At 37.4% G+C, this 13,238-nt stretch overlaps 1 protein-coding gene across 2 annotated transcripts in view; it reads right to left on the minus strand.

The window, feature by feature from the left end:
* Window positions 1-13,238, minus strand: part of MTMR8 (myotubularin related protein 8) — a 120,178-nt gene that overhangs the window by 55,311 nt on the left and 51,629 nt on the right. For both annotated transcript variants that reach the window (XM_050776904.1, XM_050776906.1), the window contains exons 9-12: window positions 9,680-9,805; window positions 8,502-8,551; window positions 5,982-6,182; window positions 3,198-3,326 (exon numbers count right to left, since the gene is read on the minus strand). In XM_050776904.1, coding sequence (XP_050632861.1) covers window positions 3,198-3,326; window positions 5,982-6,182; window positions 8,502-8,551; window positions 9,680-9,805 — 506 coding nt within the window. The remainder of the gene's footprint in view (window positions 1-3,197; window positions 3,327-5,981; window positions 6,183-8,501; window positions 8,552-9,679; window positions 9,806-13,238) is intronic.

Genomic DNA, 13,238 nt, shown 5'->3' on the forward strand with positions numbered 1-13,238 from the left:
AACAACATATTATGTATAGAAAGTATGTACCTCACTACAAATAAAAGTCATATATGACAAACCCACAGATAACACCATATTGAACAGGGAAAAGTTGGAAGCTTTTCCTTAAGATCAGGAACAAGACAACAATGCCTACTTTTACCACTTCTGTTCTACTCAGTATTTGAATTCCTAGCCACAGCAATTAGGTAAGAAAAAGAAATGAAAGTTATCCAAATTGGAAAGGCAGTTAAACTATCCCTGGTTGCAGATGACATGAGTGTATACAGTTGACCCTCAAACAATACCAGTGTTAGAAATGTCAGACCCTTGCACACTGGAAAATCAATGTATAAGTTCTCACTTACCAATAAACTTAACTACTGGTAGCCCACTGTTGACCAGAAGCCTGATCAATAACATAAATCATTGATTAACACCTATTTTGTATGTCATATGTATTATATAGTGTATTCTTATAAGTTAAGCTAAAGAAAAAAATATTAAGAAAATCATAAGAAAGAGAAAATACATCTACTATTAATTAAGTGAATGTAGATCATCATAAACATCTACATCTTTGTCATCTTTGCGTTGAGTAGGCGGAGGAAGAGGAAAAAGAAGGGTTGTCTTGCTGACTCAGTGGTTGCAGAGGTGGAAGAAAATCCACATATAAATGGACTCACACATTTCAAATCCGTGTTGTTTAAGGGTTCACCGTATACAGAAAACCCAAAAGACTCCACCAAAAAACTGCTAGAGCTAATAAACAAATTCAGTAAAGTTGCAAGATACAAAAATCAGCAGTATTTTTATACATCAATAGTAAACTATCCGAAAAAGAAATCATGAAAACAATCCCACTTACAATAGTTACAAAAAACATATACCTAGGAATAAGTTTAACAGAGGAGGTGAAAGATCTTCACACTGAAAACTATAAAACATTGGTGGAGAAAATTGAAGAGGACACAAATAAACAGAAGGATATCCCATCTTCATGGACTGGAAGAATTAATATTGTTAAAGTGTCTACACTATCCAAAGTGATCTACAGATTCAATGTAATCCCTAATGAGAATATCAATGGCATTCTTCACAGAAATAGAAAAAACAATCCTAAAATTCGTATGGAACCACAAAAGATCCTGAATAGCTGATGCAAACGTGTGGGGGGGGGGGGGAAGAAAGAAAGAAAGAAAGCTGAAGATATCACACTATCTGATTTCAAAATGTATTACAAAGCTATAGTAAGCAAAATAGCATGGTACTGATCTAAAAATAGACACATAGACCAATGGAATAGATACCCTAGAAAAACAAATGCATATACAGGCAAAGGTGTGAAGAACAAACATTGGGGAAAGTACAGTCTTCAGTAAATGGTGTTGGAAAAAAAAAAATGGATACCCATATGCAGAAGAAAGGAACTAGGTACATATCTCTCATCACATACAAATATCAACTCAAAATGGATTAAAAACTTAAATGAAAGACTGAAAGCTATGAAACTACTAGAAGAAAACATAGGGAAAACACTTCATAATATTGGACTAGGCAACGATTTTTTGGCTATGACTCTAAAAGCACAGGTAACAAAAGCAAAAGTAGACAAATGGGATTACATCAAACTAAAAAGCTTCTGCTGCACAGTAAAGGAAACAATCAACAAAGTGAAGAGACAACCCACAGAATGGAAGAAAATATTTGCAAACTATCCTTCTAAAAAGGATTAATAACCAGAATATATAAGAAACTCAACTAAATAGCAAAGCAAACAATCTGATTTTAGAATGGGCAAAAGATCTGAATAGATACTTTTCAAAAGAAGACAAATGGCCAATAGGTATATGAAAAAAATGCAACATCACCAATCATTATGAAAATGCAAATCAAAACCACAATGAGATATCATTTCGCCAGGTTTGAATGGCTATTCACAAAAAGACAAAACATATCAAGCGCTGACAAAGATGTGGAAAAAAGGGAATGCTCACATACTATCAGTGGAAATGTAAATCATACATTCATTATGAAAAACATTATGGACTTCCTAAAAATATAAAAATAGAACTGCCCTATGATCTATCTGGCAATCCCACTACTGGGTATATATCCAAAGAAAATGAAGTCATTGTGTCGAAGAGGTATGTGCACTCCCATGTTTATTGCAGCACTATTCACAATAGCCAAGATATGAAATCAACCTAAATGTTCATAAACGGATGGATTGAGAAGGAGAATGTGACATATACACACGAGGAAATATTATTTTAGCAATATAAAAGAAAGAAAAGCTGTCATTCACAGCAACACAGATGAGCTTGGAGAAATTATGTTAAACGAAATAAGCCGGGCACACAAAGGCAAATACAGCATAATCACTCTATATCCCATATGTAGTACAATTATTGTGTCAATTAAAATTTAAAATATAATAATAGCAAAAAAAAAAAAATACAATGAGCACTCAACTGGAAACAGAAGAGAACATCCGAAACATGAAAAAGGAAATTTGTGAAAAACCTACAGCTAACATCAATACTCAATAGTGAAAGACTGAAAGCTTTCCCCCTAAAAAAAATCAGGAACAGGACACAGGTGCCTCTTTTCACTACTTTTACCCAACACTGTACTGGAAGTTCTAGCCAGAGCAATTAGGCAAGGAAATAAAAGACATCCAAATTGCAACTGAATAAATAAAACTCTCTATTCAGAGATGACATGATCTTACATTTACAAAATCCTAAAGAATCCACAAAATGAGCTATTAGAGCTAATAAATATATTAATGTCTGCTTTGCACTCTTTGTGAGTGCTTCAGCCTGCAGAAGCTTTGGAAAAATATAACAAACATTACCAGCACTCTCCTGGTTTCCTTTATTTTTCTTTTCTTTATTGGGTAAGGGACAGAAAAGTAGAAGATACAGAGGAAGAGTAAATGAATCAAACAAATGTTATCTTGACTGGCTGTATTCCTACAAATCAACTACAATTTCTTATCTATTTCCCTAAGCAGGTAACAGCAAAGCCCTGAAAACCAAAAGGAATTGGGCTCTTGTTTTCAGAAGCAGCAAGGTATGGGTGATATGAGGACAGAGTATCCTACTCCATAGCCAGGCTTGTACAGATGATGGCAGCTATCTAAGGAGAAGCAAGGAAGCTGAGACCCTGGGACCTGCTATAAGAAAGGAGGGAAAAACTTAAGAACTTACTTAATGTTGTAGGGCACAGTACTAGGATTGAGTACCCCATACATAGTGAAGCCTTTATAGAGAGGGTTCCTGAAGTCTGGTTTCCTCTGAACCAAGAAAGGCCACACAGAATGTGTTTTCTCATAGACTCTGTTAGAAAAGAAAAACAAGCCAAAAAATTAAAAGCAGTAAGCAAGTAATCTCAATAGTCCTGTTGAACTGATAAGCAGCAAATTTTACTAACAAGTAACCCAACTCAAGAAAGGAGGACAGGATATGACAGAAGAAAAATAAGTAGATAAAAAGTGTTGATGGAGTAACAAATTATCTGGGCTTCAATTTATCCATCTTTAAAATAAATGAGAGGCTAGAAAGAGTTCCATATTGGAGAACAGGAGATTCTAAGTCCAGTCTCTGTGTGGAACAGCTGTGTGATCTTAAGAAAATCCCGAGTTTTTTCTGGGCCTATTTCCTCACTGTTAAATGTGACCTCTAAGTTATCTTCCAAATCAAGGATTTTATGAACTAATGACTTTTCTGGTTGTAAAAATTCTGGAATTGCTTTTAAAAGTCTGGTAAGTTAAGAGATAGGTTCTACGGGGTGAATTTGTGGCTCTTCTATTTTTCATTTTACTTAAAGCCAGCTTCTCCTCCCTTCAGAAGGTTTAACATAGTGAAAGACAATTGGAAATTTATACTAGAAAATGTTCATGAGCTATCCCAGGTGGGCAACTAAAGACTATGGCATTTATATTACAGAACTGATTCTTATACTTTAGTTGAGACCATGGGGAGCCTGCTTAACCAGTAAGCAAGTCCCTTAGTTAACACCTCAAAATACATGAGATCCACTGGTTCCCAAAGAGAGCTGCTGTATAACCATTCATGAGAAGGTCATTTGCACACACACCATGTCAAAGGAAGCTAAAGGAGAAATGAAGAGTGATATAAGCAGTAAGACCTAAAATTGTGGTCTTGTAACTTTTACAATTGTCAGAGCATTCCAGTGAGGCCAAAGGCTCTGTATATCCATCTTTCTCATTTGCTGTTGGTTTATAACAGAAAAAAAAATTCCGTTGGTAAAGTAACTAATTTGTTGAGTATTTACTATGTGTTCAAACACTGTTCCAAACTCTTTACCTAAAATACCTCCTTAAATTTTCCCAATAAAACCTTTTGAGATATTTTAGCCCAAAATTACCGAGAAAATGAAACTAAATATTATTTTGTTCAAGGTCACATAGTTAGTAGGTAACAAAGCCAAAGTTTGAACCCAAGTCTGCCTGATTCTAAAGCCCGTGCTTTTCCGTTCATGAATGAATGACACTTCTGCTTATTTTAAGTAATCACTATTTTAAAATATGTTAAAATGTTCAACTGTTATGTTTTTTAAATGGATATCCAGATTTGTGTGAAAAATACCACATATATTGACTTGATTTTAAGAGAAGGAAAAAGATTATGGAAAAGATTCTCGGTTTTAATGCATAGGTAAACAAAGACAGAATGAATACCTTAAAAGAATTTGGGGAGAAAGTGACAAAGGTCTAGTTGTAAAGAGAGAGAGAGAGAGAAACATGCATGGCATCAAGAGAGACACTACCAAATAAATACAAATGTTGAAGCAGAAAGACTTATTATTGTTCTCTATGTTGACAGGAAAACCAAATCACAGAGAAGTAATGTCATCCTGGCTATGCTATAAAGGGCCCTGTGGGTTGGGCTAACTACTAACTCAGCCAACAGCTGTGAAATAGGAGTGAGTTGTGAAACAGCTACTTTTCTATTTCTTTTTCTCTGTCTCTAAAATAACGAAGATACTGTTCATAGCAGCTCTACCTTGTCAATTTCAAAAAGTACTTATGTCTCATATATTGCCAAGATGTTAGTTTAAGAGAGGGGTGCAAACTCAATTGCCTGCTAGAACTAGGCAGATAACATTAGAAATGGGCTAAGAATAAACTATAGAGAATGGTAAGAACTGCAGTCAACAAGAGTGAGTTTGCCTCATCCAAATGGAACAGCTACTATTCACCTCTAGCTTATTATTATCATGAGAAAACACAGTCTAGTGTTGCCAAAGCTCCTGATTTTTCAGAGTATTTATAAAAAACATTCTAAAATAACTGGATTTTTATGTGAAATCTACTGATATTTAAATGTTAGCAACTAGGCATAAGAATGACACAATGGACTTTGGGAACTCAGGGGGAAAGGGTAGGAAGTGGGTGAGGGATAAAAGACTACAAATTAGATTCAGTGTATACTGCTCAGGAGATGGGTGAACCAAAATCTCACAAATTACCACTAAAGAACTTATTCATGTAACCAAATACCACCTGTTCCCCAAACACCTACGGAAATAAACAAAAATGTTGGCAACTAATTAGGAGTTTAAAAAAATACTCCACAGACTAAACAAATCATGCCTGTTGGGTTGGGTTCAGCCTACGAGCTGCTAGTTTGTGATCTCTGATATGAGTGAGAAAGGACTGTAGATAATGACTACTTGTACCTGCACAGCAATTAATTATTTGCAAAGGCCTTGTACATCCATTATTTTATTGGATCCTCATGATTGCTCTAAAAAGTAGGCATTATTATCCCTATTTTACAGATGAGAAATCTCAGGGTTCTGAGAGATCTCTGTGCAAACATTGAGTGCTTTATGCTTCAAAAGTTCTTTTTATTATTGTTATCTCCTCCCCTTTCTTGACTGCTATGTCAAATTCAGGGTGGTAGGTACATTCTTTTTGCACTGACCCCCTTCTCCCTGTTCAGTGTCTTCTCACAAAGTAAATTCACCTTAGATCTTCCCGATCCTTCTGGCAGTTACCAAGGAAGTTTCCAAACTGGCAGGAGAAAACATGGTCATGAATCTCTAGCAGGAAGTTTTCATTAAACTCAAAGGCACAGGGAAACTGTTCCATTAATTGCCAGATACAGTCTAGGAACTGGGTGAAGACAGGGGACACTTCTTTAGAGTCCCCATTGAGGTGGCCACACCTGAGAGATGCAAATAAAGGTAAAGGAAGACACTAGTTAGCATTAAGGATTACACTGTTGGGAATAGGCTGTAGGAGGATCATCTTTTGTCTCTGTTGGCAGCAGCAAGGAAACACCTCATACCAAAATGCCAGCCAGAATTTCAAAGCTAGTTAATCCCAGCAGACCTCTTAGCTGCTGGTGTCCTTCACTGTCATCCATACTCTAAACCCTTTGGTCATCTAGTCTATTTTTTTATACACCCTCTTTCCAATAGAACTTTCTGCAATGATGGAAAATTTATACAGTTGTGTTGTCCAATATAGCAGCCACTAACTGTTAAGCACTTGAAATGTGGATACTGTGACTGAGGAACTGAATTTTTAATTGTATTTAATTTTAATTAATTTAATTTAAATAGCTACATTTAGCTCTATGTGAGCAATGACCACATCTATATTGTTTACTGCATAGTGTCTGGCACAAAATTAGTATTTAAGAAACATTTATTAAAGTACATGAATGAAACCTCATCCCAGAACTGTTTAATGTTTCCTCCCATCTTCTGGTGAGTTCTACTTCCTGAATACCCTTGTATCTATCCCATTGCTTCTGTCTTTTTTCAGGCCCTCATCAATTCTGGTAGCCTACTAATTCAGCCCCTTGCCACCAATTTCAATCTTCTGCATGCTGTCAGAGGGATATTTGTAAAATATAGATCTAAACATCATGTCACTGCCTTGTCCAAAGTCCTCCAATATAGCTTTACTATGTACACAAAACACTCAAGTGTTTTAGCTTTTTTTAAAAAAAAAAAAAAAAAAAAAAAAAAAAAAAAACCAGGGCTCTGAATGATCTTCTCCTCTGGCTCCGCTTCCCTGGCCTCATTTCCTCTATTCTCCCTACACACCCTTTGACCCAGTCACACTGAATTGCTTGCAGCTCCTCAAACACATAATCCTGTTTAATGCCTTTATGGTTTAAAACACATCAGTAGCTAGAATGCTTTCTCCCTTTCTAAATAACATCTACTCATACTTTAAATCTCAGTTAAAATGTCAGCTATTACAGGAAGCCTTCTTTGCCCCAGAATGGGTAAACTTCCTTAGTTTATGTTTTCCTCTGTCTTAAGCACTTACCATACTACACTGTCATCACTGATTTTTCTTTTCTTTCAAAGAAGAGATAGGGACGATATCTGATTCAACTCCGTCTTCTCAATACCTAACATAATGACTGGTCCAAAGTTTGTGGGTGAAGGAAGAATAAATACATGGACCCAGATGGCTAGAGAGTGGCAACCAAATGAAATTAAATGAACACATATCAATGGGGGAAAATAAGACCTGAATTATAATCTCCTTGGGGTAAAACTCAATTTTTTTTTTTTTTTTTTTTTTTTTTTAGACAGAGTTTTGCTCTTGTCACCCAGGCTGGAGTGCAATGGTGTGGCCTTGGCTCACTGCAACCTCCACCTCCCAGGTTCAAGCGGTTCTCCTACCTCGGCCTCCCAAGGAGTCGGGATACAGGCACTCGCCACCATGTCTGGCTAAATTTTTGTTTTTTTAGTAGAGAAGGGGTTTCACCATGTTGGCCAGGCTGGTCTCAAACTCCTGACCTCAGGCGATTCACCCGCTTTGGCCTCCCAAAGTGCTAGGATTACAGGCATGAGCCACTGTGCCCAGTCAAATCTCAAATTTTATTTGCCTTTGGAATCAGCTTAGTGTCTGATATAATATACAGCACATTGTTAGGCATTTGACAAATATTTATTGATTGTTCTGATAACACAGATAAAGCCTTAGTGAAGCAGTTTGGTTTATGGCAGACAACAGATAAATATAAGCCCTTATCCTCACCCCTTAAAAAAGAACAAATCTGCACCTTTTATCTTTCAAAAGGTGCACCTTTTAAGGTGCATTATCTTGATATTAGTCCCTCTGAATGACCTCCTCATTCCCTTGTTCTTCCTATTATATTTCTTCTCATTTCCAAAAACTCATCCTTAAATGCTGTGTACTCCTGGAAGCCTACCCTGACCTCTTCGTGCAATGTTAAGCACTTTTCCTTCTGTAGCCTGTGCTGCCTTTTTCTTCCTTGAAATATTTAACAATTTGATATAATTACTTGTACTCCTTAAAAACAGGGATAATATTCTGGTTACTTTTGTCACCTTAGTGCCCTAGCATAGTATCTAGAATACTTGTTTCTTGATGAAAAGAGATTTATGCAATGTTCAACTTCCTCTTCCTTCTTTTACATGTACATACTGAGGTTTTGACATACTTCACCCTAATGAACTATCCTCAGCCTCTTCCTTCAAAATGAGTATATTTTTACCTTTGGGAAAACTTGTGGCCCATGGATATCCATTCCTTCTCTATCAAGATCTTCATTTTATACAAAAGAAAGAGTTTGCATTAGGAAAATCATAAAATGAATTAATTATGCACACAAGAATGTCAAAACACTTTGCTGAAATGGTTGAACTGATCATAAAATAGTTAATTTCCTAAATGATAACTAAGTAACTTAGATTTCATCACAGGCCTATACAGGGTGCCTTCAAATTTCAGATGCTCTCAGACATATCCAGAGTCAAATTTCCTTTGGCTTTCACATGATGTGTGACAAGCCACTGAGCCATAACTAAATGCAATCCTGACAAGCACGATATTAAACTCAAACTTTGAAAAACAGAAATCCAAAGGCAGCTCTTAGCTTTATACTAGTAACAAAACCATTTTTAACCATCAAAAAAAAATTTCCAGCCAGGCATGGTGGCTTACACCTGTAATCCCAGCATTCTGGGAGGCTGAGGAGGGCAGATCACATGAGGCCAGGAGTTTGAGACCAGCCTGGCCAATGTGACGAAACCCAGTCACTACTAAAAATACAAAAATTAGCCGAGCTTGGGGGTGCACATCTGAAATCCCAGCTACTTGGGAGGCTATGGCACAAGAATCACTTGAACCCAAGAGGCGGAGGTTGTAGTGAGCCAATATTGCACCACTGCACTCCAGCCTGGGTGACAGAGCAAGACTCCATCTCAAAAAAAAAGAAAAAGAAAAAGCTTTCCAAAGAAATGAGAATAAACCACTATGGTGAGTCCTGTTTCTTAGAAAGATCAACTAAGAGGCCTTAGATTCAGCACTAGAAAACAATCATGAGTCTGACATTCAAACAGCTGACATGTTAAAGATGATGAGCCCCTTGGACAGCCTATTTAACAGTCATCCATTAAGTTTTGCAAACTTTTTGAGCTTTTCCTACTCTGTACAGTAGTCTATTACATATAACTTATGTTCTGATAGGTAAGAAGTATGTTGAACATACAAAAGAAAGTATACAGATAGTACACACCTAAATTTAATGAAAAGAAGCTAAATTGAAAAAGCTATTTTTGTAGACTTAGAGTTAATTCTGGCAAAAAAAAAAAAAAGTTGTTTGAGAGTTCTTTTTATTTTGTCGCAATCTGTCTCTTACACAAAGTAAAATACAGTAGCGTGCTCTCTTACCATGAGTCCTTTGAATGTCCTATAAAATGGATCTAGGAGGATGCTAGCCACCGAGCAGACTTGTGCTGTGCGGTCCCACCCATCAGAACAATGGACTAAGACACTGGCCTTTTCTACCTTCACTGCCTGTGAAGACAAGAGGCAAAAAAAAGTACCATAAGCAACCCTTGCATAGCTTGTTGGGTTAAAGAGTTGCCAAATACAGTCCCTAAAGCACAGAGAACCTGGTCTTATGGGCTACATTAATTTTTTCTCATAAAGTTAGCATCTTCTATGGGGAATGAAAAGGAAAACAATGGAGTGCAAGAGAGGGACAGCTTACCAAATAGGAAAAGAATATCAAAACTAACCCATAATGCAGGGCAAAAAGAAAAATGAGGGGATTTCTAAATTCACTAAGCTTCTGAAGAAACCAAGGATCAATTCTCAGAGGAATAGGCGAACTGGAGGAAGAATTCACACTCAAAAACACAGACAGCTCTGCATTCTAGTCCCAGATCTGACAACAATCTCCTCTAGCTGTTTTAGTCTTACTAACACAAATGCTTTCAACATAAGATGGAGGTGCTCGCCTGTCTTAGGTCACTTTAATAAGCGATTATATAAATACAATCAGAATGATGTAAAAATCTGGGCAGTTACTCAACCTGGGAAATTTTGGCAATGGTACATATTGACCATTCACTTATTCATTCTAACAATTTTGCGCCTCTATGTGCCAGGTATTAGAAATACAAAAATAAGACTCAGTTTCTGTTTTCAAGGAACCCACAAACTAGTCAGGGTGACCGAAGATAAATAAATAATTAAAATACAATGGAAAAACTACTGGTAATATACAGTAATGTATAGTAACAATATTCTTTTGCAGGAGCCAGGGAAGCTCGACCCTTGAAGAAAGACTAGGATTTCCTTAGGTGAAGAAGGACATTAATTCACTCATTCATTCATTCATCCATACACCTAGCCAATAATTGAGTGACTGTACAAGAGGCACTATGATGTGCACTGGGAATACAAAAGAGACAAACACTTACATGCATGGCTGCAAACCAATGAAAAATAAAAGGTAAAAATCCATGCCAGGTATAACAAAGGCACAAAAGATAACCAGGGAGGAGGAGACAACTAAGGTGGGTCTGGAAAGATGAATAGGAATTTATCAGATGGACCAGGAGGAAAGGACATTTCAGGCTGGAGAATGATGTAACAGAGTGTACACTGCAAGGAGGCATGACATAGAGGAAGAACACTTAATGGCTCAGGCTAAGCTGGAAGTGAGAGAACAAGGAGTGATAGAGCCGGCTAGGAGGACAAGGGTCAGACAAATCAGGTATACATTTTATCTGATGGCAATAGGGAGTTGATAGCAGAGGAGTGCCATGATCAGATGTACATCGTTGAAAGATCCCTGTGGTGGCAGTAAGGAGAATGGATTGAGAGGACATGAGTTTGGATATAGGAAGACCAGTTAGGGAGCTACTAAAATCGTGGAAGTCCATATAGGCCTGAGGTAAGGTAGTAGCAGTGGAGCTGAAAAACACAAGAGGGATTTTAATTATGAACATTTTAACAGGACAGAGTGAGAGACTAGACATGGGATGAAAGAGAAGGAAAACTTAAAGATAACTCTGAAATGTGTGGTTTAGCAACCAGGTGGATGGTAGTGCCATTAGACTAAATAATGAACACAAAAGAAAGTTTTAGGTAGTAGTGGGGATATGTAAGATTTCTGTTTTGGCCATGGTGAGTTTGAGGTAGTTCAGGGACATCTAATGGAAAGTCCAGTGGGACAATTGGATATGTGGGTTTAAAGATCAGAAGAGGGAAAGATCTGAGCCAGAGCATAGATTTCACCACTATCTGAATAGAGACAGTAGTATACACTGTACACTGTGTGCATACTTGACGCTGTCCAGGCAGAGACCAAATGTGACAAAAGAAAAGACCTTAAAAAGCAGTGACCCTTAAAGGGCATGTAGAGGAAGGAGGATTATCATAAGAGTCAGCCTGTTCAAAAAAGCCCAAAAGGTTAAAAAAAAAAAAAAAAAAAGATCCAGGAGGGAGTAGTTGGATAAAAGTCAGGACTATAAAAAGGGTTCAAAGTGAAAAGGAGTGAACAGTGCCAAATGCAACAGAAAGGTCAAAATAGAGTGAAGACTAACAAGTGAGTCTTAGATACGACAAATCAAAGGTCATAAGACCTCTGGAAGAGCAATATATGAAAATTGGATCACAGTGGGCTGAAAGGTGAAGGGAGATGAAGTACTAATAGGAAAGACTAACTACTTTTCAGAAGGTTATAACCAAGAGGAAAGAGGGCAATAGCTAGAAGACTGAAAAAGTACTTTTTCTTTAGGAATGAGAAACCATTTGAGCATACTACTGAGGGAAGAAGCCAGTCGAAAATAATAGGTTGAAAATGTAAGACAAAGAGGGTTTAACCGATAGAGTTGGTTCCTTAAAGTAGGAAGAGATGGAATTTCAAATATAGGTGGAGTGAGTATCCTTACACAGAAGATGGGGCACCATGCCCTCTGAGATAGTGAAGAATTTGGTAAGGATAATAGTGAGAAGAGGTATTACATACATTTTTCCATGAAGGACATGTTTCAATATGGGCTTATAGAGGGGAAGTTACCATGATGTAGCCAGTTTGAAAGCAAGGTACAAGGAAGATCTGCTTGGTGAAACAGGACTGGAAGCCAACCAAATACACATAAAATAACTGTTCCGTGGCCCTGCAACTACAGGACCTCAGCTAAGACTATCAAGCATAAACCTGTGATAGTACCAACTAACATATCTATGGGATATATTTATTTGCAGCAATGCTTAGAGGTCAGGGTGTAAGAGCAGAGAATGACCGTGGCTAGCAGGGCAGGTAGAGAGGAAGGATAAGAGACAAGGTGGAATGGATGAAGTGCTATACTATCCGGTCTTGGTATACAGGGAAGAAAAAAGAAGTTTGGAAAAAGAGGAGTTAAAAGTGCAGAGGTTTCCATGAGATAGAAGAACTATGCTAGCTGGATTAAGGATGTGAAAGCTGGAATTATAAAAAGTCCAAAGAACTATAAGTGCAGAATGTTTGATAAATTGTACATTGACATTCAAATCTCTTCAGATGACGGGAAGAACCAGGATGGAAAAGAAGGTGGCAAGGCTGTTCCCAACATCCTTAATGGAGGGGGAAGAGTAACTAGGAGGTGTATAGGGTGGTATAGCTAAATGAAATAGATCTGAAAGGAGGAGGGGCTTTTGTAAGGAGCAAGAATAGTGAAACTGCCCTTGGTCATGTGGTTCATATGATGCGGGACAATGAATAATCTTTGTAATGGGGTACAAGAAAAAATGGTATTCCTAGAAAAGTAGTCAGGTTGCAGGTAAAAAAGGAGTTAAAGAGATCTGGAAAAAAGTTTTTCAACCTTTTTGACTTCTCAATTAAGCAGACACCTCAGGTAGTAGGCAGAGCATGATGGCAGCAACCATGTTCTTTGTTTAGGGCTCCAAACGGAGTCCAAAGTCACTGGTGGACAGAAAAAGATGCTGGATTTCACTA

Source organism: Macaca thibetana, chromosome X (genome assembly GCF_024542745.1).
Source record: "Macaca thibetana thibetana isolate TM-01 chromosome X, ASM2454274v1, whole genome shotgun sequence".
NCBI classification, from domain to species: Eukaryota; Metazoa; Chordata; class Mammalia; order Primates; family Cercopithecidae; genus Macaca; species Macaca thibetana.